At 42.5% G+C, this 23,835-nt stretch overlaps 8 protein-coding genes across 9 annotated transcripts; 2 read left to right on the forward strand and 6 right to left on the reverse strand.

Moving 5' to 3' along the window:
- Positions 1-12: 12 nt before the first annotated feature.
- On the reverse strand, positions 13-5,125 carry LOC6033609 (V-type proton ATPase subunit H). Of its 2 annotated transcripts, XM_038253595.1 has the most exons (8): positions 4,911-5,125; positions 4,597-4,678; positions 4,127-4,532; positions 3,520-3,759; positions 3,056-3,190; positions 693-1,255; positions 523-636; positions 13-463 (listed from the first exon to the last, which is right to left on the reverse strand). In XM_038253595.1, the coding sequence occupies exons 1-8, from the start codon at positions 4,954-4,956 to the stop codon at positions 385-387; spliced, it is 1,665 nt and encodes a 554-aa protein (XP_038109523.1). In that variant the 5' UTR covers positions 4,957-5,125; the 3' UTR covers positions 13-384. The 2 variants fall into 2 exon arrangements, with proteins under 2 accessions (XP_038109523.1, XP_001844037.1); XM_001843985.2 differs by lacking the exon at positions 3,520-3,759 and having other exon boundaries at positions 4,911-5,122.
- Positions 5,126-8,531: 3,406 nt separating this feature from the next.
- On the forward strand, positions 8,532-11,852 carry LOC6033610 (protein HIRA homolog). The gene is made up of 4 exons (XM_001843986.2): positions 8,532-8,797; positions 8,856-10,961; positions 11,015-11,267; positions 11,333-11,852. Exons 1-4 carry the CDS (start codon positions 8,761-8,763, stop codon positions 11,763-11,765), a joined length of 2,829 nt encoding a protein of 942 aa, XP_001844038.2. The 5' UTR covers positions 8,532-8,760; the 3' UTR covers positions 11,766-11,852.
- Positions 11,853-13,075: 1,223 nt separating this feature from the next.
- LOC6033612 (cytidine deaminase) lies at positions 13,076-14,404 on the reverse strand. Its single transcript, XM_001843987.2, has 2 exons — positions 13,921-14,404; positions 13,076-13,825 (listed from the first exon to the last, which is right to left on the reverse strand). The coding sequence occupies exons 1-2, from the start codon at positions 13,979-13,981 to the stop codon at positions 13,416-13,418; spliced, it is 471 nt and encodes a 156-aa protein (XP_001844039.1). The 5' UTR covers positions 13,982-14,404; the 3' UTR covers positions 13,076-13,415.
- A 2,978-nt stretch (positions 14,405-17,382) lies between these two features.
- LOC6033613 (ATP synthase subunit g, mitochondrial) lies at positions 17,383-18,053 on the forward strand. The gene is made up of 3 exons (XM_038254365.1): positions 17,383-17,503; positions 17,576-17,638; positions 17,734-18,053. Exons 2-3 carry the CDS (start codon positions 17,599-17,601, stop codon positions 17,997-17,999), a joined length of 306 nt encoding a protein of 101 aa, XP_038110293.1. The 5' UTR covers positions 17,383-17,503; positions 17,576-17,598; the 3' UTR covers positions 18,000-18,053.
- LOC6033614 (tubulin-specific chaperone C) lies at positions 18,038-19,136 on the reverse strand. Its single transcript, XM_001843989.2, has one exon. It carries the CDS (start codon positions 19,101-19,103, stop codon positions 18,063-18,065), a length of 1,041 nt encoding a protein of 346 aa, XP_001844041.2. The 5' UTR covers positions 19,104-19,136; the 3' UTR covers positions 18,038-18,062.
- LOC119767050 lies at positions 19,091-19,373 on the reverse strand. The gene has a single exon (XM_038254367.1). It carries the CDS (start codon positions 19,334-19,336, stop codon positions 19,118-19,120), a length of 219 nt encoding a protein of 72 aa, XP_038110295.1. The 5' UTR covers positions 19,337-19,373; the 3' UTR covers positions 19,091-19,117.
- Positions 19,298-19,884, reverse strand: LOC6033615. Its single transcript, XM_038254366.1, has 2 exons — positions 19,544-19,884; positions 19,298-19,472 (listed from the first exon to the last, which is right to left on the reverse strand). Exons 1-2 carry the CDS (start codon positions 19,671-19,673, stop codon positions 19,333-19,335), a joined length of 270 nt encoding a protein of 89 aa, XP_038110294.1. The 5' UTR covers positions 19,674-19,884; the 3' UTR covers positions 19,298-19,332.
- Positions 19,885-20,880: 996 nt separating this feature from the next.
- Positions 20,881-23,612, reverse strand: LOC6033616 (neuronal acetylcholine receptor subunit alpha-2). Its single transcript, XM_001843991.2, has 6 exons — positions 23,520-23,612; positions 22,276-22,373; positions 22,100-22,211; positions 21,975-22,044; positions 21,271-21,916; positions 20,881-21,206 (listed from the first exon to the last, which is right to left on the reverse strand). Exons 2-6 carry the CDS (start codon positions 22,340-22,342, stop codon positions 20,881-20,883), a joined length of 1,221 nt encoding a protein of 406 aa, XP_001844043.2. The 5' UTR covers positions 22,343-22,373; positions 23,520-23,612.
- Between the last annotated feature and the right edge of the window lie 223 nt (positions 23,613-23,835).

A 23,835-nucleotide genomic window follows, 5' to 3' on the forward strand; every position in this document is an offset into this window, starting at 1 on the left:
AGAAACTTCACGATTGGTCGAATAATCTACACTTTATTACGCTTAACAGATACAGTTTTAAGTTTTTTTTTTTTTTTTCATCGGGAGATGTACAACAAGTTCCACCAGTATTGTGTGTGTATTCAAGTTTATGCTATCGCTTACATTTACAGTTAGTTTTGATCAATAATACATCATACTAAAATACAAACATGTTCTTCTCAGCAGTAGCAATCCGGCTAACTTTTTTCGCTCTTGTTTGATGGACTTTTCATGATTTTACGTAAATGGGAATGTGGCATGATAGAAGAAACCAATCCAAGCGTGGTGATAAAAAATTTCCAACAGAATAATAACAGAGTAATGACAACGAAAAAGCAATTGCAATTGTTTGGCGCCCAATTCTTAGGCCTTTCCGCTGATGGCAGCTCCGCTTTGCGCTCCCTTCTCGCTCTCCTTCTCCAGCTGCTTGCCGAGGTATTCCCTGGAAAATTGGAGACCAACGTTAGTTTGAACATTTTAGTGTGCAGAGAAGTCACCTACCAGTTGTGGACCATCAGCTTCTGGACGGCCAGTAGGGCCTCGTAGCGCACGTTCGGGTCATCGTGACCGAGCAGCTGCATCACCAGCTGTTTGCCTCCAAGCTGCTCGATGACGCTGAAAAGATATCAGGTTTAAGTACTGACTTCCACGTTACTTCAAATTTTACTCACTGCTTTCCTCTCGGGTAGTGGCGCACGTACTCGCCAATGTCGTAGCTCGCAACCGACAGCACCAGCGCGTCCTTGGACGTCTCCAGCAGGTGCACCAGAATGCGCAACAGCTCGTAGTTCTTCTCGTTCAGACGCTGGGCGTTCTCGCGCCAGAACTTGGCCGACTTGTGCACCGGAGACCACTCCAGCCGGGCGCTCTTGACCTCAGTTGCGTACTCGTCGAACGAGCTCAGGTCCTGCACCGAGCTCTGCAGCTTCTCGATCAAAAACTCCAAATCCGCGCTGATGTCCTCGTCGTCGAAGCGGCGCTGCTCCAGGATCTGCAGCTGCTTCATCACCTTGCACTGGACCATCGCGATGCAGTGCTCCTTGGCGACCTGCGCGTCCTCCGGCTTCTCGATCATGTTGCGGAACACGGCCAGGATGATGCGCGTGACCTTCTCCTTGGCGCTGTCGCTCAGGATGTCCGCCAGGATCGGGATCACGTTGAACTTGTTCATCTTCTCCGCCAGCAGCGGGTTGAACGTCAGCACCCACAGGCAGAACACCAGCTGGTATTGGACCTGGTAAAATACGAATTTGCAATCGAAAAATAAATTCCGGTAACTTCTGAATGGCTTAAACGATACGGGTTTTGTCATCTAAAGCATATATGAAAAAATCAAAATAAAAAAAAACACGGATTTTGGGAAATTGTTTTTTTGTGCAATAATAGTAGTTTATGCAACAAGTTGCAAAAAGAGGATTTTTTCAGCACGAGTCGTACATTTATCCAACGAGGTTCACCGAGTTGGATAATTACGAAGAGTGCTGAAAAAATCAAGTTTTGCAACGAGTTCCATACAACATTTTTTGCAATTCCAATAAACACCCATTGAGTGAAATTCAAAGTCGAATTTTCATGTATTTTGTCAATAAATCGTTTAAATCAAAAAAATGTTGAAAAGTGTAACTTTTCGAAACAAGTTCTGAAAAGTTCAACTTTTCAGCACCCATTTCAGTGCTGAAAAGTGGAACTTTTCAGCATTTATTTTGAAAACTGTTGCTATTCGATTCTGTTATTTTTGGTACAGAAAAGTTGCATAAACTATGCTGCCGTTCTACGCATAATTGTCCCATGTTCAAAAAAGTGCAACTGTGAAAAACGCGATTGAAATTTTTCGGCCGATTTCTGTGTTTCTACGCATAATTGTCCCGTGGGTTCCTATTCGCACAATGTGTCCCTAATCGCCCCAGTTAGCAGTTTATCACCCTTATTTGTGATTATCTTGCTATACAACTGGTAAACATGACATAATGCTTAGTAAAACAGATGATTCCGTGTAAGAAAATACTCGGTGGGACAATTATGCGTAGAAGTTCAACGATGGGACAAACAGACTTGGTGTTGTTTTTGATGAGTTTCCGAACAAAGTACCAGATTTTATGTGTTTTTCTTAAAGTACGCATCAGACTAAACTTAAAAATGGCATAAAGTAAAAATCGTCAAAAACTGACATGGGACAATTATGCGTAGAACGGCAGTATGTATTGTTTGTTGTTTTAGGGTCACCAGTCTGGACCCGAAGCCTGATTTTTCTGTTACATTCTCATTGCAATTCCATATAAACTGTAACGGGAACTGAAGACACCGGGTCTAGACAGTTAACATATAATATATCAAAACATTGAAGAATGTCAACTTGATGACAATTGATTTTTTTTAGATCAGTGATTTAAATATTGATAAAGTTTTATAAATTTAATAAACATTTTCAACCTTGTTAGTTTTTCCAAAATTTCAAAATTTTATGTTGATACAAATATGAAAAATTGATTTTGGAATCAACATTTTAGGGCATTTTTAAGAAAAAAATTACTGAACATAAAAATTATCTTAAAAAACTTGTAAAGTCGATTGTGAACTATACCTATGGTAGTGCATTTTAATCCTTTCAGGCCTGATTTAAAAAAAAAAATGTTTTGGATGGTGGGATAATTATTCTTACGACCATGCGCAAATTATAGGCTAGTTTTGGAAATTTTGATTTTTGGGTCTTATATGACCAATTAGGCTTAAAGGGTCAAAAAAAGTCGGCCACTTTGGAGCTTTTTACAGATTTTGAATTTTGTAACAAAAGCTTGTCAAAAGACGCAGAAATTCAGAAAAAGAAATCCTATGCTTCGTTAAATAATAATTAGCCAAGTTTCGACATGAGCATTATTGGCCACCAACAACGGCGCCCGCCATGTCAGTTTGTAGATCTCGATTAAAGGGGACAGGAATGTTAGTAAGCACAGCTTGCTACTAGGGCCAAGCAATCGGATCGATGGAGTAGCAAGTGGGACTCGCAAACTCAACAAGTTATTAAGGCAACACTCACCTGGAAGTTGACCCGCGACGACAGGATGCTAATCAGCGTGCTGATTCCGTCGACGGTGACGAACGCGAAGCGGTACTCGTCCACGCGCAGCATCATCTGCAGGCAGCGACCCACCGACTGGATGTACTCGTTATTCTGTGCGTGGAGTTCAAAAAGTAAAATGGGAGAAATTGTTAGCAACGATCGTGTCCTCTGGTTGAACGGGTTAGTACGACGACGGGTGTGAATCTACTACGTGGTTTGTTATTTGTATGGGTCAGAAGGTGGGTGTTATTCCACAGATTTGACGACAATTTCTTCACATTCACATCGACCAGAGCCAATTGGGGCGCGTACGAACGAACTTTCTACATGAAAACTGAGCGGGGCGATGAGCTAAAAGTGGTGTGGTTGTGGTGGGTGGTGGTAGAAGGTGGTCCTCTCTACGGGAACCGGTGCTGAGCATGATCACACATGGACACTACCGTTAGCGAGACGTGGAGCGAACCGTCCCCGTCAGTGCGCTGGCGTGGCTCGTCGATGGCACTGGAAATCTCGCGGTACTTTTCCGCAATCTGATGGTGGTGATGATGCTGGTTGTGGGACTCGGCCGTGCTGCCGCCGTGATGAGCGTGATGTCCGTGGGAGTGCGCCAGATGGGCGGCCGCGGACTCTTCGGCCCGCTTCTTGTCCGCCTCGAGCATCTCTTGCGACAGCTTACGACCCTAGCTCGGTTGGATAAGGGAGGGAGGGAGAGTGATCTTTGACTTTATTTTCTAAAACGGAACTCAACGAAAGCTTTTCACGCAAAATTGTGTCAATTTCGGCTCGGTGAGTATTCTTAGCTCAAACAAAAAGGGTACAAACGCTTAAACTGTGCGAGTTAGTGACCGAATAAAAGAATAAAACACGACAGAAACTAGTAAAAGAGACAAACAGGAACATCACACTCATCGCAGCTTCAGCCTGTTAAAAATCAAGAGCATCTTCGAGCAGCAGAATTCAACACAGTTAGGATTAGTGAAAAAAAAGACAGGCCATCAAACAGCAACGCCACGCTGTTAGAACTAGCAAGTTGCAACGACTACTCACGGCCACGGTCAGTTGATCCTTGAGCCACTGCAGATAAAAGTGCAAATCCGACTTGGGCATCAGCTCCTGGCCCCAGCAGGCCAGCTTTCCGACGACGCGCGACGCCATGTTGACAATGAACCCGTCCTGGCGGTTCAGCAGGTTCAGGAACGGTGCCCACACGCTCTCCTTGCGCTTGATAGCATAGTCGTGGAAGATCTGGACGCGCGTGCGGTCCTCCTGCAGCAGATCGTCAATCATCACCAGGATGTACTGGATCGTCTGGTCCTTCGAGACGTGCGACAGCAAATTCAGGAACGTCTTGGCGCACTGGCCGGGATTTTCTTGCAGGTACTGCGCCTGGCTCTTCTTGTCCTTGTCCAGGGCGCTGACGCAGTTGTAATCCTCCTGCGAAATCATCTGCGACCTACAACGACAAACACAATCAAAACCCCAATCCTCAAACCACGAAATCCATTCCAAATACTCACTGCACGTACGGCGCCCAGTTGGGCTTGTTCTGGCGGATGTCCCCGGCCTGCTGCTGCAGCACGCTCGTCGCCGCAATCATATCTGTGTTTGTGGAGAAGGAAAAAGGTCACGTGATTCCAAAATTTCTTAGATAATCGCACTTTTGCATCGAATCAAATTTCACCAGCCCAGCAAGAACCTTTCCCAACTCATCGAGACCGTGGACACTTCCTCGCCCCGCAAGGGGCATCCATTTCACAATCGATCGATAATTTCCTGGTTTTTGCCTTTTGCGATGCAAAGAAAAACACAAAAACAACTTTCGTTTTCTTACCAATTTTGTCGTCCGGAAGGGACATCAGATCCTGCACGTCGGACATGGTGGTGGATTAGTGGGTGTGTGCAAACACTGGACGACAATCGGAGCGCGGATTACTACGGATGGCGACGAAATTTAGGACCAGTTCGGACACAATCCGCAGCAGAGCAGAGGAAAATTCGTACTCAGCTGAATGTCATATGACTTGGGGTAAAGGGTGCCAGTGAGTGGCACTCGCACACTGATTGAGTGACAGCTTTTGTGTTTTTGTTGGAGGGATGACGTATCAGGCGTTACGATTTTTGGGTGGGTGGGGATGGGTCGTTTGAGAATTACGGACTAATTTGATTTATTTTGCTTCTTTATACAAATGGTTAATGTGCTTAAAATAAATAAATTCCTAATTTAGAATTATTTTTCGTGATTTCGCGGAAAATCAAATTGGATTTTTAAAACTCTATAAATTCAAAAAATATAAAGGCCATAAAAAAATAAATAAAAAAGTTTAAGATACCCAAATTTTAAACGTAAAAAGTATTTTTTTTAATGTCAATGTTTCAAAAATTGCTAAATAACAAAAAAAAGATGTTCAAATTTGAAAATACCAACGAACACTATAAATTTCATAAATTAAAGATTGCAAGAAAGCAAAATTAAGAAATTAAAAACAGTGATTTTTTGTTTATTTCTGGAATTTTGTCAATGTTTTCTGTTTATCATATTTCAGTCGTTCATACAAATCACCAAACACTCTTGAGGGTTAGGTTATATGAAAATTGCATGTAAATTTTCAACAAATTTTATTTTAGAAGGATTTTCAATTTTTCTGATCAATATCAATGCATCCATGAGATCATAAAAATAAGTTTTTGACTTTCCAACCTTTTGAGTTTTCGGAACAGACGGTGGGCCGGATATTTTAAATATAATTTTTGGTGACAATAAGAGCAATGTTTAAAGCAGTGTACGCAGTTTGTAAAGAATCGGTTAAGGAAAATTTCAAATGGGCAGCAACGGGAAACTAAAAAAATAGGGAGTCCCATAGCTTATGGACCATCCATAAATCACGTGGACACTTTTTTGAAATCTCAAACCACCTCCCCCCCTTCCCCACTCGTGGACAATTTTCATATAAAAAAATGTTTTTTTTTTTTTTTATAGAGCGAGGACAATGGGCCTTAAGGTGTCAACGTGGTTTATGGATGGTTCCTTATACTGCCGTTCTACGCAAAATTGTCCCATGTCATTTTTGATCAATTCTGACTTTTTGTCATGTTTAAGAGTTATAAAATACTAACTGGGGTGAATAGGGACCCACGGGGCAATTATGCGTAGAAACACAGAAAAACGGTCGAAAAATTTCAATCGCGTTTTTCTCAATTGCACTTTTTTGAACAAACTCTAGATTTGCTCTCTAAAATTTTAAATATCTGCCCAAGAGATTTTTTTTCTATTTTTGAGATATATCATACTCTTAACTTTTTAAATTTTAGTTTATGAATTATGATTTTTTTCAAATTTGATTTATGTTTTTTTATTTATGTGTGTTTGAAATAATTGAATTTGTGATTTTTTTCACTTTTGAGTTATTGGATGGAATGTTATATTTCTTGAATATTTAATTTTCTGTTTTATTTAATTTATAAAATTTTGAATTTGTTAAATGCCGATTCTCTGATTTCTTTTGAATTTCTAAATTTTAATATTTTAATTTTTAGCGTTTTTGAATTATTTTCTAAATATTGACGTTTTTCCATTTAAAAATTTGAAATAAAAAAATATATTTTTGATTTTTTATGTCGCCCCCCTTAAAAATTGGTCCGAAAAATCGGAGGGCAAAAATTTTTTTTTCAAAACTCTTCAAAATTTTAGTGAAAAAATCAAAATTAAATTATTTGCTCTACAGTATTGCCTTGGCGTTCTCGCTTGCGAGATTCCTACTCGAAACTAAGTGTCCAAAGGCTTGATTTTTGAGGCAATTGCAAACCTCTTTTTACACCTAAGCTTCCATCCCCCCCGGGATTCGAACTGACGACCATTGGATTGTTAGTCCAACTGCCTACCAGCGACACCACCGAGGCAGGACCCAGGGAGAGGACACCTACACCTGGATTGAGCTAACGACCTAACCCTTTACTTCCCCATCCGACGGAAGGCGTGGTTAGACAAATCTCATCTCGAAAAATGCCACCGGGACCGTCTGGGATCGAACCCAAGCCGACTGGGTGAGAGGCAACCACGCTTACCCCTACACCACGGTCCCGGATGGATGAAAATAGAAGTCAAATCAACTTAAAACAATCTAAACCGCATTTTTCTGCATTTATAATCATATTTAGCATGTTTGGGCTGGATTAAAAGTATTTTGAATTTTTATTAATTTTTGCAAAAAAATTATAAATTTTCGTCAATACTTAGGTATTTTGGAAAGTAATAATTGCAAAACAACTGTGCAGGTGTAAAATGCATTTTTAAGCACTTTGTTCATTCAAATGTTGAAACCATGGCTCGTAAATACAATGTTTAAACTTTTTTAAGACTATTGTAAAAAAACCCTCCTATAACATCTAAGGGAGCGTTCTTTTATTACGAAATACAAAAAAACGATTTTTAGGCCCCCTCTCCCTAGAGACCCTACATAGGGAGACTGGTCTAAGCTTGCTAAATCGATCTGGCAACGTATGTTTTGAGCTTGGCAACACTGATAAGTTTTGCAGAGCGTAAAGGCAAATGCTCGTTTGTATACGTCAAACTCGTGTCTGTTTGGGTACGTCAAATTCACTTCGACCAGTCTCCCTATTTAGGATCTCTACCTCTCCCCTATTCGTAACACAATTTCCATACAGATTTTAAAAATTTTGTATGGAGCGTAACACGACCTCCGACCCCCTCCCCCCCCCCCAACTGCGTTACGTATTAAACGAACGCTCCCTAACATGTATTTCGACGCCAACATTTCAAAAATCATCATGTACAAACCATGCGTTTTGAGAAAAACGCATTTGAATGTTGAGCATCCATTTTCAATTCCCATTTTAATATAAAAGCAAAATAAGATGTTCTAATAATAACAAACGATGTAAAACGTTGCTTTCATTGATACTTGATCATCCAAATTCAATAAAACATTATTTCCGTCGTTTTATTTAAGAAAAACAAACATAACTTCATTTGAAATCACCAACGTCTATATCACCCTGCTGTCATTGAGGGGGACGCTTTGTTATTATTCGTTTTTCTTCGCCGAATGTACATGGCGCTTTGTTCATGATGCTTTTTTTCGTCACGAGGTTTATGTAGTCTTTTGTTTGACAGGTTGACAGGGCTATATAAACAGGGACTGCTGATGGCAGAGATTTTGTTTATGTTACTTTATTTAAAATCATAATTAAACAGACTTTACTGAAATAACTTTTGCTCATTTTTGGTGGAGAAGTAGCTTATTATGAGTACTTTTAGAATATGCAATAACCCAGAAAGTGTCAAAATGTACATGATGCCTATTGAAATGTTACCGTCGATTTCTTGACGATCCCCTTCGCAACCGTTACGCCACCCAGCCGCCCTCTTAAAAATCGTAACGCCTGCCCCCCCTTTAGTCAATCAACGTGACGCCGCCCATGCCGGTTTGTTTTGTATCAAAATTGCATGCATGCCGTCGCGCTTGCCAAAATTTTATTTTCATTCGCGCGCGCGTTGTTTCTGCCTCTGTCCGGCGTTTTAGTCGAGTTAGTTTTCGACTTAATTTACACTTTTTAGCTAGTTAAAGTGAATAAAAGGGGTGGGTTTGCGTTTCGGGGGTGCCGATCTACGTCGAGGATGTTTTGAGCGGTTCGTTTTTGTGGGATAAAAGCTGCTCTGAAAGATGAAAATTTTACAACCTGATTGGGTCACTCACGATGGTAAGTTTTTGGGTGGATGAGGTCGGGGACTGAGTTTAATTTGGTTTCTTTCTTGCAGATAAGTCGATCTTCTCGATCGACATCCACCCGAACGGTGACAAGTTTGCCACGGGTGGCCAGGGGAACGATTCCGGCCGGGTCGTGATTTGGAACTTGAAGCCGGTCATCAACGAAGAGGCGGAAAAGGATAAGAATGTTCCGCGGATCCTGTGCCAGATGGACAACCACCTGGCGTGTGTCAACTGCGTCCGGTGGAGCGGGAACGGTCAGATGCTGGCGTCGTGCGCGGACGATCGGTTGATTATGATTTGGAAGAAGAGCGCGGGGGGAGGGATGGGGTCGTTTGGATCGACGGTGAAGTTTGCGGAGCATTGGAGGTGCGCGGCCACGTTGCGGGGTCACGCCGGGGATGTGCTGGATCTGGCCTGGTCGCCGGCGGATGTGTTTATCGCGAGCTGCAGTGTGGACAACACGGTGATCATTTGGGACGCGAAAGAATTTCCGCAGATTCTGCACGTCATGAAGGGGCACACGGGACTGGTGAAGGGGGTGACGTGGGATCCGGTGGGGAAGTTTGTTGCGTCGCAGAGCGACGATAAGACGTTGAAGATTTGGAAGACGCACGATTTTTCGCTGTACAAGACGATTACGGAACCGTTTGAGGAGTGCGGCGGAACGACGCATATCTTGCGGTTGTCGTGGTCCCCGGACGGGCAGTATCTGGTGTCGGCCCATGCCATGAACGGGGGAGGTCCGACGGCGCAGATTATTGAGCGAGATGGGTGGAAGTGCGACAAGGATTTCGTCGGTCACCGGAAGGCGGTCACTTGCGTTCGGTTTCATAACTCGATTATGAAGAGGACGGCGCCGAAGACGAACAAGTCCCAACAGTATTGTTGTTTGGCGGTCGGAGCGCGAGACAAGAGTTTGTCGGTTTGGTTGACTGCGTTGCAGCGTCCACTGGTCGTGATTCACGACCTGTTTCAGGATTCGATCTTGGATCTGAGCTGGAGCCACAACGGGTACATCTTGCTGGCTTGCAGCGGCGATGGCAAGGTGTCGTGTCTTCAGTTTAGCGCGGAAGAGTTGGGGACGCCACTTTCGGAAGATGAGAAGAACAGTCTGTACCAGCGGATGTACGGAAAAGATCGGATCACGGATCTTGCCTTGATTGAACCGGGCAAGGAGTTGATCATAGAGAACCCTTACCTGTTCAAAGCAATGCAGGAAAAGCTCACTGCCCCCACGTTGATACCTCAGTCGGCAGCGCCGGCCACCCCGGCAAAAGCTCCGGAACCTGGTCCATCGGTGTTCCATCCCGCAATTAGTCAAGATTCACCTCCTCAGCGGAAAATTATGAAACAGATCGAAACGAAGACTGCAGATGGAAAGCGCCGGATTACGCCCATGTTTATCCCGTTGAACGACGACGTTGGCGAACCGGCGGTGGGATCTTCTGGGAATGGCCAATTCTCCAGCAGCACTGCCAGCAAAAGCAGCATCATTACGGTGGAAAAGGCCGACGAACCTGTGCCAAGTACAAGCAGAAGCAGCAGCAACGTCGTCGATCAAGATGACATCGACAAACTCACGGAAGATACGGTCAAGCTGGATATCCGATTGACGAAATGCGCGAATCAACCTCCGACGACCGCGGTCTTCCCTCCCGATCCACCGGAAGATCCCAAGAAGAAAGCTCCCATCCAAACGATGGACACGGGACCGCCTCCGGTGACCGGCAAAGCGACACCCCTTCCCAAAACGACCCTCCGCGTTCACGGCAATTACCGCGTCCAGGTGCAAAACGATTCCATCAAGACCGGCTTCGGTGTCCTGTGCAAGGTGATTGGCCATCTCATAACCCTGCCCAAGGATGACAAAAAGATCTGGGAAACGTTGATCGGATCGCCGGTTGTGTGCGTTTCGCTGTCGAAGAAAACGGTCCTCTGCTGCAGCTTGGACGGATCGATCCGGTTTCTGGACATTCACACCGGAGCGCCGATCCTGCCCGCGATGAGCCTGACCAGCCCGGCCGTGCACTGCTGCTTCAGTCCCAACAGTAATTTGGGGGCGGTTTTAACGGAAAACTGCACGCTGCGCGTTTGGGACCTTGAAGAGCAGTGCGTGTTTCTGTCGGGGACCTGCAGGGACATCGTTACCAATAGTAGGTTCCAGCAATGACTCCTCATATAGCATTTACTAACTAATCTTCAACAGGCTACCCCTCGGTGATGCACCTCTCCGACCAGGGCGTTCCGTTCATCATCCTGGCCAACGGGTCCTCCTTCACGTACAGCAAAAAACTCGAAAGCTGGCTCATCACCAACTCGGCCGATCCGATCATGCGGCACGGCCTGTTCGGCAGCCGGATCGGACTCACTCCGCGCAATATCAAGGCCTACCCGCTGTCCACGATCCAATCGTTCGGACCATCCGCCTCCAAGCTCAACCCGATGGCGTTCCTGGAGAAGTGAGTCGCCCACAATCTACACGCTCAGCGAAAGCACTCTCTCAACCACTCTCCCCCAATTTCAGCTCCAACAAGGCCTGGCAAACGCCGGCCATGCTCAGCTTCATCCAGAACCAGATCAAAATCACCGAAAACATCAACTCGCCGGACGAGTTCCGCTTCTGGCACACGATGCTCGGCTTCCAGCTGGCCACGCACGGCACCGAGGAAAAGGTGCGCCAGATTCTGGACGGCCTGTTCGGGACCGCGTACCGGATCGACGGCGAAACCATGGGCTTCACCAAGGCCACCCTCATCCGGGACATCCTGGACCAGCTGAAGACGCAACCCAAGTGGCAGCGCATCTACACCGAGTACGACGACCAGCTGAAGATGCGCAGCGGGATGATGCCGCCGGACGATGTGCCGGAAGTGCCGTCGCCGCTGGTGCTGCCGGGTGAGGGAGAGGATGAGGAGGAGGCGGACGGCGACGCAAAGATGGACACCGTCGCGCCGTAAGTGTTTGGATTTCTCTTAATATTTGTACTGTTTTAAAAACTGGGATGAACCCAGTTCAATTGCGTTATAAACGCTTCGAAGAACTAAGCAAAAATCTAAATTTGTCCTAAAACGATCCGAAGGTCATGTGAATTCGAACTTTGTCCTAAGGGATCTATTAAAATTTTCTGATGCGGTGTCAATCCAGAAAAAACGTGACGATTCCCATTTAGACACTTGAAGTTTTCGGCCGTGTTTGGAAAGTGGTCTGCAACGCAAAATTTACAACTGTATGGAAGTTTCAACAAAAAGCTAATGAAGAGAATCAACTGTGCAAAGGGGCGGGGCATACGTTTCCATTCCAGGCCAGTATAACCCTACTCGTTCAGGAAAATCATTCTTTGTCATATTGGTCATGTGTAACATAACTCCCTCCACCTTTTTTGTTATTGAAGTTTTCTGTCTGACGAGTCTGTGGAATAAATTTGTTTTGATTTACGATTTACACGCTCAAATTGATTTAGTTTTTTTGTTTTTTTGTTATGACAAAACTGCACTCAAAGAAATTTTCAAATCAAAATCTGGAGTTTTTTTTTAAAGGTCCAATAAACCAAATTTTTACTTTTTGCTTTTTGGGAGTTTTTTTTTAATACCCTGACTCCCAAAAAGCAAAAACTGGAAATTTGGTTTATTGGACCTTTTAAAACAAAAAACTCCAGAAAAAATATTAAATGTATATTATGTTATCGAGCTGTCAAATCTGCAACATGAAGTTAAACTTTGTGAAGTTGCTGTGAAGTTTACCACGGCCCTTCGAAAAGTTTAACATTTTACGAAGGTTTTGTTGTTTGTTTCCGAAGGTTTCTTGTTGGAATGATTTTTGCTAAAAGCTTTTGCAAGATTTTGTTGAAAAAAGTTATTTGGCGCTCAGATATTATTTTAATTTGAGATTTGAAGGAATATTGCTGAAAAAATAGGCTGAAATTAATTTATATTAATAACGTCGTTTGAAATAGAACTTGATTTCTAAATTACTTTTTCAAAATCACCTATGCGCCATTGGTTTTCCTATGTACATAGGGCCTTTTGTAAAAGTAAGCGGGATTTTTCTATCGTGTTTTTTTATTCGACTGCTAATTAAAATAAGCAAACATTTCCAGGAATTTAAATGTTATTGTAACAACGCTGTTGGTTTACTTACTGTACGTTTACTTCGGAACGTGGTTTAAGAGCCACTTATGCACGTGCTCAGTAACTACACAGTTCAGTCAATATTTGTAAATTGGTTAGATTGTTGGAATTTTTCGGCAGCACCCAAAAAAAACACTTGATTTGAACATAAAAATACTTCTACGGCATTTATTTATTAAAATTCTGCTCACTTGAAAATAAAAACATACATTTGGCTGAAATTTAACTACATGATATAATTAGCCTCTTGTGTTGTGCACGAATGTCTAGAGTTATTTTTTATGATTATTTAAGTACCAAACAACGAAAAAAAAAACACTCTGAATCTTCCAATTTTATAATCTTATCGGGGCACCGACCACGTCAACGTGAGTAGTAAAAGAGAAAAAAATAAAATAAAGCAAAGATGATCCAATCGTGTCATCTGCCGTGAGGCAATCTTTTCACAGAAAATCATCGAAATTCCTCATCTCACCCTAATCACTTGTTGTGCAAAAAGGCCGGACAGAACGCGTGGGGCAACAGTTGCCCCAGTGACGTGACCATGACGCGTGCCGGAGACGGTTTCGCAAGGTAGATGGGCATGTTCTTGGAGCAAAACTCGGCCAACGTCTGCCGGCAGGTTCCACACGGTGAGGTAAATTCCTTCTCCTGGTACGCTACCACGGCCACCGCTTCAAACTCGCGAACTCCTTGTCCGATGGCCGTACAGATGGCCGCCCTCTCGGCGCACACACTTGGTCCGAACGTCCCATTCTCGACGTTACATCCGGTGATTATCTCGCCGCTTTTCGTTCTCAGCGCTGCACCCACCGAGAAATTGCTGTACGGACAGTACGCATTGTTCCGGACCTTGATGGCCGCCTCAACAAGTTCCTGCACTTTGGCATCTGTTGCGCGTCGATTTCGTGGAAAAAGAGTAGGAAAAAGTGAAAGTATCAGTATCACAAAGGGTGAAACAAAGGTCAGAGGACCTTCCCCTTACCAAGGGACGAAAACTCCACCACCGATTCTCCGTCGACCGTTCCGTTGATATTGTTGTTCATGTTCGGTGCGTTTGATCAAGTTCAAGTTCAACCGTAGACTGACTGAAATAAAAGTCCGCTCGCTGCTCAGCTTGCTACGATTAGGTTGCCTCACTCACGCGGTATAATTATTTATAAAAATAAATCTTGTGCCTCTCTTCGCTGCCAGAATCTAGTGCAAATATTTAGTCTGGTTAGTCTCCAGCGCGCAAATCTTATATAATTTTATCTCTGTAATCCCACACCCCGATTTATTGCACTAGCCCGTTCGCGACTTATCAGTAAAACAGCTGTTTCGATGCAACGCGACTGCAGGTTGATTGGCAGTCGTCCTTTCTCTTTATTTTATTTTTTTGTTGCGACTAGTAGCCACTTCACAGCCGATCGATCCAAGTACGCGCTGAGTGGTGTTGTTGCTTGTGTTTTGTTTTATTTATATATGTGACTAACGGTGTGTATTTCGCACGGCATGTGCTGCCTGTCGTCGTAGCACACAGTTACATTTTGCTATCATTTCATTCATGTTTCTTGGTAACGGTATTTGTGTGTTCTGTGATGGTTTACACTTTTAAAAACAAAGGCTAATTTTTTGATGTTTTTTTTTTAATTGTCTTATCAGGTATACCTCAAGTCCTGATTCAAATCTGGAGTTTTTTTTTAAAAAAGGGGTCGCCTTGAGTCAGGGGTATTAAAAACACCCAAAAAGCAAAAACTGAAAATTGGGTTTATTGGACCTTTTCAAAAAATAAAAAACTCCAAAAATAGTTGTTTTTCAAATTTTATTTGCTATGCTGTCTAAATCTCAGTCTAAATCTCAGTTTCCACAATTTTTGAAACATGCCTGATAATTGATGTTGGCGTATGAGTTCAACATAATTTTCTTTTTTTTTAATTTTCATTTGTCATATGAATTTTCCTTTTTTTAACAATCATTTTTTGTGAATTGATTCGATGATCCGAAGTTTCGATCATCCAAAGTGAATTTTTTTCTAGACCTATGTACGAGTCTGTTTTTCATGAATGAATAAACAAAATTAAAACAAAAATGTGTTTGTCTTGAGAGGTCAGGAAAAGTCCGGAATTTTTTTATTGGGATTTTAATAAATATCTGGAGTTTTTTTTTTAAAGGTCCAATAAACCAATTTTTCCGTTTTTGCTTTTTGGGTGTTTTTGAACCGCCTTGAGTCAGGGGTATTAAAAAACTCCCAAAAAGCAGAAACTAAAATTTTGGTTTATTTGACCTTTTTTTTAAAAAAAAAAACTCCAGAGGGATATTACTGCCCAAATATTTCTTCGATTTTTTTTTATTTTTCCTTGTTGAGGAGGTCATTTTGAGCAAACTTTTGTTCTATGAAAAACTACCTTTTTGTAAAATTTGGCTTATTTTACCACCTCCTATCATTACATTTTGCCTTTCTAATTTTTTCATGTTTTTACAGTTACTTTTTCCATCTTTTGCTTGTTTTTCACATTTCCTTGCAGGCCAAAAATTGATACCTAAGAGCATGCAATGGCACTGACCTTGTTGCGTGCTCTTCGGTTGACGTCCAGGTAAGGAACATCCTGGAAGGAGGGTAACTAACTACATCCGTAGTTCTGTTAGATCATTCGAATTATCTTGATCAGAACAGTACAGCTCTGATTCCTTGCAAGTGTCATATTTACTTACATCAAACCCTACGCTATGTACCACCTCCGAACAGGTGCAAATGCCTGGCACGAACTCTAAAAGCATGTTCTAGCGTGTTGCTTGTACTGACTCAGAACAAGGGTGAGATGTAGGTGTAAGGGCAGTCAAGGCCCGTTCTTACACTGAAAATTGAGAATTGCGAAGTTTTTCACATTTTCTGTTCTAGAATGGCAACATCATCATTTAAATTGTAAAAAAAAAAAATGCATAGAGGCATAGTCTGGGTTAATACAAAAATTACTGCATAGTTCCAGAGTTTTTTTTTTTTTTTTTGAGAAGGACATATAAACCGACGACGTTGTCGTATAAACTATTGTCTTTCATATGTTTGTAGGACCTATCTAATCTAATCTAATCTAATCGAACACAAGCGCAGCCAGTCCGAAGAAAGCATCCTGGAAGAACTTGCGGTTAGATTACGCCTCAAGTCCTTTCTTGTCTATATTAATAATTGCAGTACATCCGAGCAACCCCAAAAATGTACAGCAAAAATTAAAGCGGCCATGCCTACTGCGTTGCATTAACCGCAGAGACAGATTCGGTGAACGGATCACATTTCACAGAATCAACAGGGGAGGAAGGATGCGTGGACATACCGTACCAAACGCTCCGAACCAGTTAGGTGTGGTGTGTAACAGTAAATTGGCAAATAATTATATTTTTAGGAGGGAAGTGGAATTGGGCAATTGAAGTTGGGGAAAATGGGAATTGGGAAAAATGGTACTTAAGAATAATGGGAATTGGGAAAGGGATAATGGAGAAGGGATAGAAAGCTTATTTAATTTATAATATCATAATATAGGGGAATATAATAATTTAACAACTTATGATGGACAGCTCCCACCAAGAAACAGCAAATCTTTAACATAAAGCTCAAATCTTCAAAAACGCCGCAAGGTGGTATCCCGATCGTCAGATTCCAGGTTCTTCTCAGGATCGTTTGACGTGAACACTTTCACTTTAGCACTGAGTATGTCCGCTCCCAACCAGAATTTCTCCATAGTTCGGTGGTTAAGAATATGTGAACTTTTTGCAAACCAATTGAAAAACGACAACTTTTAAATTCTCTAGGAGCATTTCGAACCGTCAAAAATGGTGCTGCGATTTTTTACTCAATTGTTCGCGCGCGCGGCTTACTGCGATCTCCATTTCATATGTTTGTAGGACCTATTAAAAAAAAACTCTAGAACAAAGCCAATGTTGACCCCTTGAAAAATGACATTTTTGAAAACATTGGCAAAGTCACATAAAACAAGTCCATCTTCCAAACCTAACATCTATCTCTATTACTCAAGTGACAGTTTACGTCAAGTAAGAGGAGGATAGACTGCTTGTTTACAAACGCAGATTCGCCCTATTGAATTGTTACTACGGAATTATAAGAGTTCTTCTTTCCAATGGTTTTTAAAGATCAAAAATTGGTTGAAAAAATGATTTTTGGCGAATTTTTATATCGAAGCCCATCTAGAGGCGGGGTTGAATTTTAGAGGGAAATAATAATTTAAAAATTACAAATTTGTTTTATGTAAGAAAAACCTCTCCCTGGGTTACAAGAATTGTCATGTCAAACATGTCACTCGAACTTAGCAGTTGGTAAATAGAAATGGTTTTGAAACATTTTTTTCCTTTTTTCATGATTTTTTTTTTAATTTTGTGTTTTATTCTGGTTCGCTGAACCAAAGACTACTCAATTTTGGGTTGAACCCCACACGTGAACGTGAACGTCACAACTCCGCGATGTCATTTTCCCCCAGTGCATTCCATCAAATTTTGACAACCGTCACCTGCCTCGCTGACATTTGCGACCATTTTCGTTCGTGTGGTGCTTTCTGGAGGAAAACTAAACGACGAAGGTGAGTCCGTAATTTTCCACCGATTTTTCCGATTTTTAACCACTAAATATTTTGTTTATTCTCTTCCGGTAGAATCGGCCCAGCACGACACAACAATGGCATCGATCGCAAGCAAGGGCTCCTCCCTGGTGTCGAGTAAGTAGCGGCCGCAATGGCCGCGGCGAATTTTTTTGCAATCTTTTTTGGTTACATAATTTTAATTCCGGACTGTGTGCGATTTCCGTTTCCAGCTCTGCTGACCCAGGCGCGCCCCAAGTTCAACGTGTTCATGAAGTACGCCCGCGTCGAGCTGACCCCGCCCACGCCCGGTGACATTCCGGCCATCCGCGACGGAATCGCCCGGCTCGTTTCGGGGGCGCGCACCGGCGCCTGGAAGAACCTGACCGTCAAGCAGGCCTGGCTGAACTCGCTGGTCGCGGCCGAGGTGTGCTTCTGGTTTTACGCCGGGGAGTGCATCGGCAAGCGTCACCTGGTCGGTTACGATGTTTCGGAATAAGCTTGGAATCTTTGAGCGAGTCGATAAATAATTACTGCTATTGAGAGAAAAGAAGCTTGTGTTTTATTCAAAGGTATTACAAAGCGAGTGAGTTTGCTGGAACTGGTCCTGGTAGGCGGACCAGTTGAGGATTAGTTGATCGTGCTCAAGGATGGACCAATTTGGGGAGGGTTTGTCCGTTGAAAGCCAGTTGAAGTCGTCGAGGATGTTCCAATTGTTGACTGTGGAGTCGAGGCCGGATTTGAGGAGGTCACCGTCGAGGTCGGGGTAGATTCCGTTGTATTCGGCCACCTGGATTTGCGCGCAGTCTTCGATGATGGCCCGGGAGGTGACTTTCAGGTAGAGGTCGCAGTTCCGGGACCGATGGCATCGGAGCTGCTGGCAAGCGACGACGAATTTGCAGTTGTGGCAGTCGTCCAGGAAGATGGAACGAGCTGTGGGTCCGCAGATGACTAGGCAATTCTCCAGTTTGGCAAACTGCAGCGACCCGGAGTGACCTTCCAGGCGGATGACGCAGTTGGTAAGATCAGAACCGGTGATAGTTTGGTCGTCGATCTTTTCTCGTGGCAACTCGATTAATTCGTTCTTCCGGTTGGCAAATGTCCACTTCATGCGGTCTTCACCGGCACTCGCGTCTTTTGCTCCGTCCAGCTTGTCCAAGGTGAACTTTTCCGCGCTCGTCTTGACTATCTTCTTGCTCTTGAAGCCGAACTTTTTCTTCGGAATCAGCTCCGCCTTCAGTGTTTCCAGTTGTTTGCAAAGATCTGTAATTGTGTTCTGACAAACCTTGATCTTGTACTCGTTCAGGAAGAACGTGGACGTTGAAAGGTAGCGCTGCAGGTCGTAGATCTCGTTTTGCACCTCGGCAAACACCTGTGCCTTTTGCTCACTTTTGCCGACCGTGGCCAAGCTATTTCCAATCAGCTTAACCTTCTCGTCGAACGAAGACTCGAAAAACTGCATTGCCTCCGTTTCGTCCGCATCCTTTTCCCTCTCCAACTTGGCCGCCTGAATCTGAATTTCCCGCTCCTTGTGCCGACGGTTCAAAATCTCCGTAATCTTCTCCTTCCCACTAAACCCGTGACTGTCAACAATCTCCGCCATCGCGCTTTCCCCTTCTAATCGCTCTTCTTCTTCAACGGATCCTTTCCCTCGCTGGCCTCCTTCAGGGTCTTCAAAAACAATGCCTTCTGGCTCTTACTCTCACTCAACGCAACTCCCTGTTGCCGCTTAATCTCCTCCAACTTTTCCTTACTGGGCGTCGTCACTTCGAGCAGAACCCAACTCAAAGCGCCAAATCCGGTCAGATAGATTGCCGACTTGACAAAAATATTCATCGTCTCGCTTCCTGCTCCTGCTTCCAGATCAGCTCGTCGTGGTTCCGGATCGCCTTGTCTCCACTAATAAACTCGCCCACTTGGTAGTAACTTTCCAGAATGCTCGGGAAGTTCTCCTTTACGTAATGGCGGGTCTCTGCAAATCGAAAAGAAAACAAAACAAAAATCAAAATCCCTCCCCAAAACATCCGCGAGGGAGGAACCTACCACGACTGGTGTTGAGGCGGTACCAGCCCGCGTAGGTGGCGGCAAAGGCGATCGCTTCGGCGACGATCAAAAATTTGGCCGTGTTCTTGATGACGCGTTTGTAGCCCGGACGGGAGTTCTTCTGGAGCATCACTTCAATCAGTTATTAGCCATCCGCGAACTGGGTGGCCACTTCAAAGTGTCTATTGTTTTGAATTTTATCGAACGATCCAAGTTACCAGGGAGGAGAACGACACACGAACCAACCAACGGGATCTGGACTTCTTTTTGATGAATGACGTGATGATTCACAATGACACACGCACACACTTGCACAATGTTTGGTAATGTTTTGAATCGTAAAAGAGTCAAAAGAGTCACGTGCGTGTTAGTGGGGAAGGAAAACGTCAAAATGAGAAGAGATAAATTTCAATGAAAACAGCGCACCCCTCGTTAACCCTCAATCGATTACCCGATAAGAAAATAAATCGGCCTTTTTCGAGTTAAATTAATATATTTTTTTAAAAGTCCGATAAACCTAATTTCCCGTTTTTTTTTGCTTTTTGTTTTTGAAACCGCCTTGAGTTATTAGTTTATTGGACCTTTTCAGAATATCCGCCAAGGTTGAACAAGTTTTGCATATTTGCATGGTTTGTCTATCTCAAAAAATACATCAGCGAAATCCGAAGCCTCGATTAAAATTTCGATTATCTGAAGAAAAGCGCATTCAAAAGTCATACTTTAAACATATTTTTTGATTCGATTATCCGAATTCAAATTTGCCAAGGCCTTCGAATAATCGTGTCTTGACTGTATTCCAAAAAAAATTAAATTCATGGATTCAAAAACTCGTCAATGATAAATTTAGAAATAAAAAACTTGATTCGATTATGAAAGGCGAGGACTTCGGATAATCGAGTATATACTATATTTAAAATATTAAAAGTCATTTAATTTTTGTAATTTTATATTTTGGAATTTTGTTTCTTTTGAATTTATGAATTTTAGAATTTGTTAAATTGTCGTATTGAAAACAATTTCAAATAGCCTTTAACTCAAATTTGAATACAACGAAAAAAATGTGCAGTTTTTAAAAATGCTGCTCAATTGTTTTCATCAAAAGTTTGACTGTTTTGTTTTCTGCAAATAATTATGTTTATTTTTAGATTTATGTGTATTGAACCCGTGACCAACTTCATATCCGCAGGCCGGCTATGAAATTATAGGAATGTGTAAATTGTATTAAACCTTTGTTATGACTTTTTTTTTGTATGTAAATAGTACTGTTTTGAAATTTTGTGAAACAAAAATACTTTTAACTTAAATCCTTATTATTTAGATTGAAATTATAATCTCAACTAAACAGCACACCATACAAACGCAATGCAAAACATCACAAGATAACTCGCAAATATCCCCCTATCCAGCAATCCAGCCAGCCGGCACCAATCCCGTATCGCGACGTCTACAATCTCTTCCTGATTTCCTTCGATTTCCTTATCCTCGTACGGCGGCAGTAAAGTGCATCCCAACTCCAGCATCGATTCTAAACGGCCTTCCAGTAGCGCTCTTCTGAGCAGTCGTGGAACCGGTCGGGTGTGCTTGATTCGACAAATTTTGATTACGATCGCGGAGAGGGTTGCTCCGAAGGCGGTCTGGAACAACGTGGTAATGGTGAAGATCACTGAAATGGGAGGGAATGTTAGGATTTTGAGTTTTAGTTTGTTATGAGTTTGAGTGGCTCTTACCAACTAGAGGGGCGTTTCCATACCGGATGGGTAGCTGAATGGAAAAGTAGATCAAAAGTGCTGTCGCGATCATCATGACTATTCCGTTGAGGACGATCTTTTCAGGGCAGTGAGGAGGTAACCAAAACACGGACAGCGTCAATAGTAAAATCAGTATGATTGGACTCACAACGACTACGTAGCAGGAAGAAGTCCTTTTAACGGTGAAAAAGTACTCGACATCAACGTAGGGCTCGGGACAGCATTCGTAAGTGACCGTGTTGTGTCTTACAGTTATGTTTTGAATAGTCCACACTTCGCTTTCATCATCAGTTGTGTCAACCCTGGGTTTTGTATTCAAGGTAAGATTAAGGCTCAACGCGTCGTGAACCCACGATCCAAGCTTGACGTGACAAGTCTGCTGATCAAACGGCCACAGACGAAGGTTCAGCCGACAGAAGGTATGAAAATCCGTCGGAGGAACCCACAAGATTTTTCCGTCGTTGTAAATCAATACGTCCGTCAAGCCAAAGTGATCAATGTTGGAGGTTTTTGCGTTATTGTACAAAAGAAGATCCGGCTTCCAGATGCTTTCCGCACTAGTTCGAATGATTTTGAGATCACCGTAGTCTTCAGGATTCCACCTTAGCTTTTCATCTGTCCATTCCTGGGAAAGCGATTCAGTAAAGTACAATTTATCAATTTCTTTGAACTTTAGGTTTTACCATATTGATCCAGTTGCTGACAGTGAAAATTGAGGACACTTCGTCGATGTCAATGTGTCTGACGGACATTCTGCAAAACGAATTTTGTCTAAACTCTGTAAAAAGATATTGAGATGATTTCTCACCCAACTTTGACGTTGGTCACATTGTAGTGTTGCGTTGGCCGGTTAGTCCGATCGTAGTTCACGAACAGGTCCTTTTTAAGCTTATCTGCCCAAGTCATCGTTCCAGGTTGAACTGTGGTGATAGTTGAGGAAAATCGATGTTCACATTTCAATTTTAAAATATGCAACTAACTTACCATCTTCGGCAGCACATAAACCAGCTAAGTAACTAACGAAAACCGTTGAAAAAAGTTCGAATCGCATCTTGAGAGCAAACTTCCACTCCACTCGAGTTCTAATCGCGCAATCACGCAGAAAAATGTTTTGTAGAATCAGCCTGTACGAGGTTTGATTCAACAAAATATTTTGTTGAATATAATCAACAAAATTTTTGCATTGAATCAACTCTCAAGTTTTGTTGTTTCAAATCGGGCTTATTTGTTACATCTAAGCTGTTTTTTGTTGATCAAAATTTGACAGAAAGCACGTTCAAATCAGATTTTTGTTGAAGCAACGTCGATTTTTTGTTGAAACAAACCTGATTATTTTTTCAAAATGAGTATAGTGTTTCAATTGAATTAACACAATGTTTAATTGAAATAATAATAGTCATTATTTTTTGATATTTGCATATTTTTATTTCATCGAAAAGAAAACAATTCAATCTGGTCCTCCAAATGTTGCACCTTGTTCGGTCCGAGTGCCGTTTCGCAGCTTTTTGACCGCACTTGGTGCCAACGCCGCCTCCGGATGAACCAACGAGTTTGTTAAGTTGCCTCCCGCGTTGAATGGGCCATGTTGCCAATGACGTTCCGGTGAACCGTGGTTACGTTGTTTTCCGCCAAGGTCTGCTAGGATGGAAAAGCATTAAAAAGGTCATTTGAAGTAAAATGCTAGAGCGCTTACCAAGCATGTTCCGTCGAGGGGTTGGGGAGTTTCTTGCAATCTGCAAAACTTGGTTTGTTCCGCCTTTAACCCCTAGAGATGGCAGGTGGTGTCCTAGCTGATGGAGATGAAATCGGCCCAAATATCGCACTAACTTCTCGCATTGTATAACACTTCGCTCACCGCAAGCGATGAGATCAAACACACGAACGGAATTATCGCACGGAACGGAAACTTGTTCACTGGCCACTCTGATCTAAACCAAGAAAAACTTAACAATTTGACGTATAGCGGGCACGTGTGAACAGCAATTAATTTAATTAAAATCAAAAAGTATAGTTAAGTTGATTCAACGCCGATCATGGTAGAATCAACGCAATAATTTTGTTGATATTTCCATAAAGATTTGACAAAATACACAGTGTAGATTCAACTCAAAATTTTGAGTTGTTTCAGTTAGTTTTGAGGTCTGTTTCAACAAAAAATCGTCAAGTGAAAACAACAAAATATTTTGTTGATTCAAACAGGCCTGATTTTTTTGCGTGATGAAGCTCACTTTGCTCGCAGAACGATCTTTTATAATCCTGTTATGTTAAGGAATGATTTTGACAAAGACTTCATTGAGATGTTGATTGAATCTCTGGAGTAGATTCTATTTTTAGAACCGTGAAGTGATCTCTATTTTTGGGCGCTGCCAGACAGTGTCTAATGAGATTAAAATTTCACCACTAAGACCTCTGCCATTTTGAAATGGGTCATTGGAAGCAGGAATACACAAATTGAGCTTTCTCATAATTTCTTTGCCGGTCGTCATTTATTGGATACGTTGCCTACACAAAAAGGGCAGTCATCTGAGATATAAAATGAAACCA

Source organism: Culex quinquefasciatus, chromosome 2 (genome assembly GCF_015732765.1).
Source record: "Culex quinquefasciatus strain JHB chromosome 2, VPISU_Cqui_1.0_pri_paternal, whole genome shotgun sequence".
Classification (NCBI taxonomy): domain Eukaryota; kingdom Metazoa; phylum Arthropoda; class Insecta; order Diptera; family Culicidae; genus Culex; species Culex quinquefasciatus.